Below are 5,219 nucleotides of genomic sequence, written 5' to 3' on the forward strand. Positions count from 1 at the left end.
CCACTTTTTTCTCTGTAAATTAGTAAATAGTTGATTGGAAGAGAGGAACGGCGACGTAATGGTCAGTTTTAGATGTGTGTTGGTTAGTAACAGAAGAGGACGAAAATTGACAAAGCCTGAATTTGTGGTGGCCAACGTATGAAGATTGAAGCTCATAAAGTGTACTGTCGTTAAGGCGACGTAATGGTCAATTTTAAATGTGTGTTGTTTAGCAATAGAAGAGGACGAAAATTGACAAAACCTGAATTTGTGGTGGCCAAAGTATGAAGCTCATAAAATGTATTGTCGTTAAGTGTGAGGGAAATTAAATATGTATATTAATGTTTTATATCTAGTTTTTCGTTAATCTATTCTAAGTTGATTATCTAAAAAAAATATGACACAAGTTATAAGATCACATAACAAACGAATAAAAGAAAGGACACAACATTTATTTCATCATAATTTGAGTGAAAAACAACAAGAAGTTAATTAATACACAACCTTTAACCCATAAATTATCACATACATATGCCTCACGTTGACTTTCTAAAAACAAGAAATTGTTTCAATAATTTGCAAGAAATAATAAGATTGACATAGTTACATAATAATTTTTAATCTAATAAACTTTACGAGGAACTATGTACGTATTCAGAGACACTCCACTTGTGTAGTTTATTACCAAAGATATCATAAAAAGCCAGCTGTATCTTTTCGTAAGTTATCTCACCAGTCATGAATCCTTGGCCATCATAATAAAATTTCATTTCATTAGGGTTCCATGGGTTGGTATTACCACGCCATGCCTTTGATCCGCCTCCACTTGTTAGAAATTGAAGCTTGCTACAGTAACAAATAATTATTCTTTCATTATACATATTTACATTCATATCTATAAGCAGTAAATTTTCCAACAAAGTTGACATGAGTAACATAAGAGTAATATATATGTCCAGATAGAGCCTAATTTGCCTAATTTTCATTGGGATAGAAACTCCACATGACGATAGTCGAAACTCTAATCCTTAAATATATGTACAAGTATATCATCACTGAACCAATGCCATGTAACTAGTAGAAAATGCAACTTATATTAAGATCACATGAAGATTACAAAGAAACAGAACAAGTTTACCTGTCTGGACTACTGATTTGTTGCAAACAATGATCATGCCCATTTATGTATAAATTCACCTCATTTTCCTGCAATTGGTAAAATCACTAAATTTTGGGAGACAGTAAAACAAAAAGAATTGTAAACTTTAGATTTTTTATTATTATTATTATTTTTTTTTTGTTGTCGTAATTTATACCGTAATATATACCTTAAGAATTGGCAATAGCTTGTCAACTAGCTCTTGAGTGTTCCCATGGTCACCAGCACTAAACATTGTATGATGCCCGACCACTATTTTCCATTTGGCATTTGATTCTTTTAATGCTATGTCCACCTCCTGCATAACCACCATGTTTTCTTATCAAATCCAAAATTCTTGTACATCCGGCAAGAAAAAATAAAATTTACGTGCATATGTATGTGTTGTTTATATGTCCACATACATACTATTCAGTATTTAACATATTTTTATCATCCAAAAACATAATCAAACAAATCACAATTACAAATTATTTATATGTATAACACATTCACAAACAACTTAATCTACATTTGGATATAAAATCCATACTACTATATTCAAACCCTCTTAAAAGATACCAGCTCGAAGGGGGTCATATTTTAAATATAAATTTTGATTATTCATTTTCTTTATATATATATAATGATCACCTTTAATAGATTTGCAATGTAATCTGCTCGAGGAAGAACACCTCTCCAGTCGTAGGTATGTTTTGTTTCCGTAAAATATTTATCTTGGAATGGTGTCGTATCAACAAAAAAGAATTCTGTGTGTCCTGCATTGTTTTATAAGTACGTAAGTTTAAATTATGAAAATAATCTTAAAAAAAAAAAGTATACCTGCATGGAGCATAAATGATTTAAGACAGAACCATTTGCTATCCCTCTGTGTGAGGACAGGACTCAATTGTGCCAAAGCGTTACCCCTGTAGTCGTGATTCCCTAATACTGCAAGTAAAATAAAAAGGCTCAACAAAGAACTGGCTGGATATGAAAAACCGGCTGTATTTAAAGTTTAAACCAGTGAAAACGCAATCGTGCCACTTAAAAGTAACTTGTTAGTCAAAAACCGATTAAAACTTCTGCGGTTGATCAACACTTAAAAGCCAGTCAAGTTTTATGAATTAAAAAATTTAGTATTTTTGTAAGTAGACAATTTGGATCCATTTTGATAGCAAACACGGATTTACTATCAATTCTCAAGGCACTATGTTTTTACAAAACTTCAATTTTAAAACTATGTTATTTTTGTTACAATTTCATCGTTAAGTTTTTAATTTTATTATTTTGACAATTTCATCAGTCGAACAAGTTACCCACTCAAGTAGCATAGTATTTGGTGATCTGATATGTGACATTAATATAATGAGTTTGAAAAAAAAAAACATAAAATACACTAAGTTTTTAAATATATATATTTTTAATTTTAACAATAACTTTTCATATTTTTACAATTTTGATACGTTTGTTTTTAAATTGAACATTTTTTTTTCAATTTTGTTTAACTTTAACAATTTTCCATTTAAAACCGTGTCAATATTTTATATTTATCATTTAAAACCGTATATTTCTTACAATAAAAACCACATTTGTTATGTAAATATGTTTTTTTATGCATAAAGCCTAATCTTATACGGAGATATTTTATTTATATTGTAACCATATATTCATTAAATACTTAATTTTAATATATATATATATATATATATATATATATATATACATGCTAACAAACTCATGGTTTTTGGGATCGATTAGACCAATTGAACTATCGAATTGATAAGACTAAGGGTGGCAAATCGTGAAGTCGTTCTTTGCTTTTAGCTAGTACGATACGTCAAAAGTTATTTATTAAACCCGAACAGACACAACAAGATACAATTTTTTTTCGTTAACCGGAACATAATGAACAAAAACATTTTGCCACAATTTCATTTCATATCGTGTATTTTTGGTTTTATTCATAATACGCTTTCTTAGAAAAAAAATCATTAATAATTTCTCAGATGTCCATAGATTATTTTCTAACAGTGAAATTTTCAAAAAATAAAACTAACGAGACGCTAAAAGAGAAATCCATAAATGGAGACATAATTAATAGCTTTATAGTAACAGCCTAGTTTTATGAAGGAGCTAATAATTAATAAATGGAGACTTCCAAAGTATTAAAAGATATAATAATTAATACTTGGGTATATATGAGTTTACCTGAGTACCATTGTTTTTGTAAGCTAGGTGCAGTATACACATTTGAAAAAGATTCAGAAAATGCTGGATCATCCACGTCAATTAATCCACTGTCGTAAAAATTATCACCAGTGGAAATAATGAAGTCCACGTCCATTTTCTCTCCAACTTTCCCCATCTGAAAACAATTTTAGAATATAGAATATTAGAAGATTCGTGAACAAACCAAACAAAGAAAAAACAATTATGTTCAAATTAATATTTCTTTTTTAATCGCCTTCAATAATAGCATGACATGTGTTGTTATCCATATTACACCGTGGTAGGACCAAAAAGATTTTGTAATGTTGTTAGAGTGATTTTTTTTGTTAAATTATCTAGATAATACAACTCACATGGTCGTATTATTTTAAATTATCACATATTATACCAATTCCTATAAGTACTTTGAAAATACTCAAGGAAAAAATAAATGTGATAATAAATTATGTCCTTAATTAGCGATTCAATTGAACTGGATTAAACTGATGATATCCATTATCCCCCATTTTCAGGCTACCGAAATCCATATCCCCCATTTTGGTTTTGGGGCAATTGAGTCGGAAATTAACGTTTTCAATGATCATAAAATCATAACAAACAATTTTAAAAGATAACAATAAACTAAACCTCAATAATCAATTTCGGCACAACCAATGCGTATTCTATTTCTATAGAGATCTCATATCGCAAATCAATCCTCGAAAACTGAACTGTTATTACATAATAATAATAATAATAATAATAATAATAATAATAATAATAATAATAATACTCGTGTACGTTGGTGTTTAGATTTCAAGTGCAATTCACTACTTTTTGGGAGACAAAAGTTAACGAGTGTAATGTAACGTCGATCGCATGATAAAATGCACGTTGAATTACGTAGTGCCTCCATTAAAGTAAACGAATTGACGTTGATTAAGAAGCTAGTATGTAGTTGGGGAGACAGTTATAATTGGGATATATGAATTAGTAATAAACTAACCTGGTAAGCAACATTGGATTGATTGTAGAGTCCTCTCCTACCCCAATCACCGACGACCAAAAAACTAAGAGATCCGTCGGATTTGACCGCATGATCAAACCTTTGAAGCTCGGCCACAACCACACCCACCATCGCCGCTGTGATATATAGCAGTAGAAGAACGGCGGGGGAGTACTGGATCATGGCCATCACCTAGTTGCTAGGTACCAATGGTCCACAGAGATCGAGAGAAGTGGGAGTAAGGATGAAAGATGAGGGGGATATATATACTAGATAGATGATAGATATGTACAATTTTTTGGTGAAGAATGCACCTTATCCAGTTAAAAGCGATAGATATGATTTAGAATAAGAAATAGTTACTTTGTTTTTAATTATTTCCAACATCTAAGAGATTATTTTATTGACCGAAAAACCTAACTTGAAGCGGATGGTACTGAACAGGTTATCGGTTCTTAGTTTCCCTTAATTTTGGTTATCGGTTGTATTGGCTTCCGTAGTAGATAAAGGCTCCAAAGAACCGGAGCCAGATGTTCAATGGCCATTTTTTCGGGTTAATGTTAAGTTTTAACGATTTCTTCAAAAACTGGGTCATAGAACCAGTAAAGAATCGTTTGAACCGGTTTATTAGACTTGGATAATTGGATTTTTCTTATTAATGGTGACCGGTTTATTAGACTTGGATAATTGGATTTTTCTTATTACTTTAAAAGGGGAGCTCATTTCTAGAGAAAATGGAATAACTCAATCAATCAGGTTATCCGAAGCAATCGAATGACACACGCCATTGTTAGATGTACACCGACCATTGAATCGACGGTAGAACCAGTTGAACCAGAAACTGATCATTGAACCGGTTCCACTAAAAAACCGGTTTTCAGAACA

At 31.0% G+C, this 5,219-nt stretch overlaps 1 protein-coding gene across 1 annotated transcript; it reads right to left on the minus strand.

Annotated features, from left to right (window-relative positions):
- Positions 1-410: 410 nt before the first annotated feature.
- Positions 411-4,587, minus strand: LOC145037372 (purple acid phosphatase 7-like). The gene is made up of 7 exons (XM_078986014.1): positions 4,335-4,587; positions 3,329-3,485; positions 1,961-2,068; positions 1,772-1,896; positions 1,308-1,436; positions 1,118-1,185; positions 411-825 (listed from the first exon to the last, which is right to left on the minus strand). Exons 1-7 carry the CDS (start codon positions 4,521-4,523, stop codon positions 612-614), a joined length of 990 nt encoding a protein of 329 aa, XP_078842140.1. The 5' UTR covers positions 4,524-4,587; the 3' UTR covers positions 411-611.
- Between the last annotated feature and the right edge of the window lie 632 nt (positions 4,588-5,219).

This window comes from Lactuca saligna, chromosome 3 (assembly GCF_052625555.1).
Source record: "Lactuca saligna cultivar CGN05327 chromosome 3, ASM5262555v1, whole genome shotgun sequence".
NCBI classification, from domain to species: domain Eukaryota; kingdom Viridiplantae; phylum Streptophyta; class Magnoliopsida; order Asterales; family Asteraceae; genus Lactuca; species Lactuca saligna.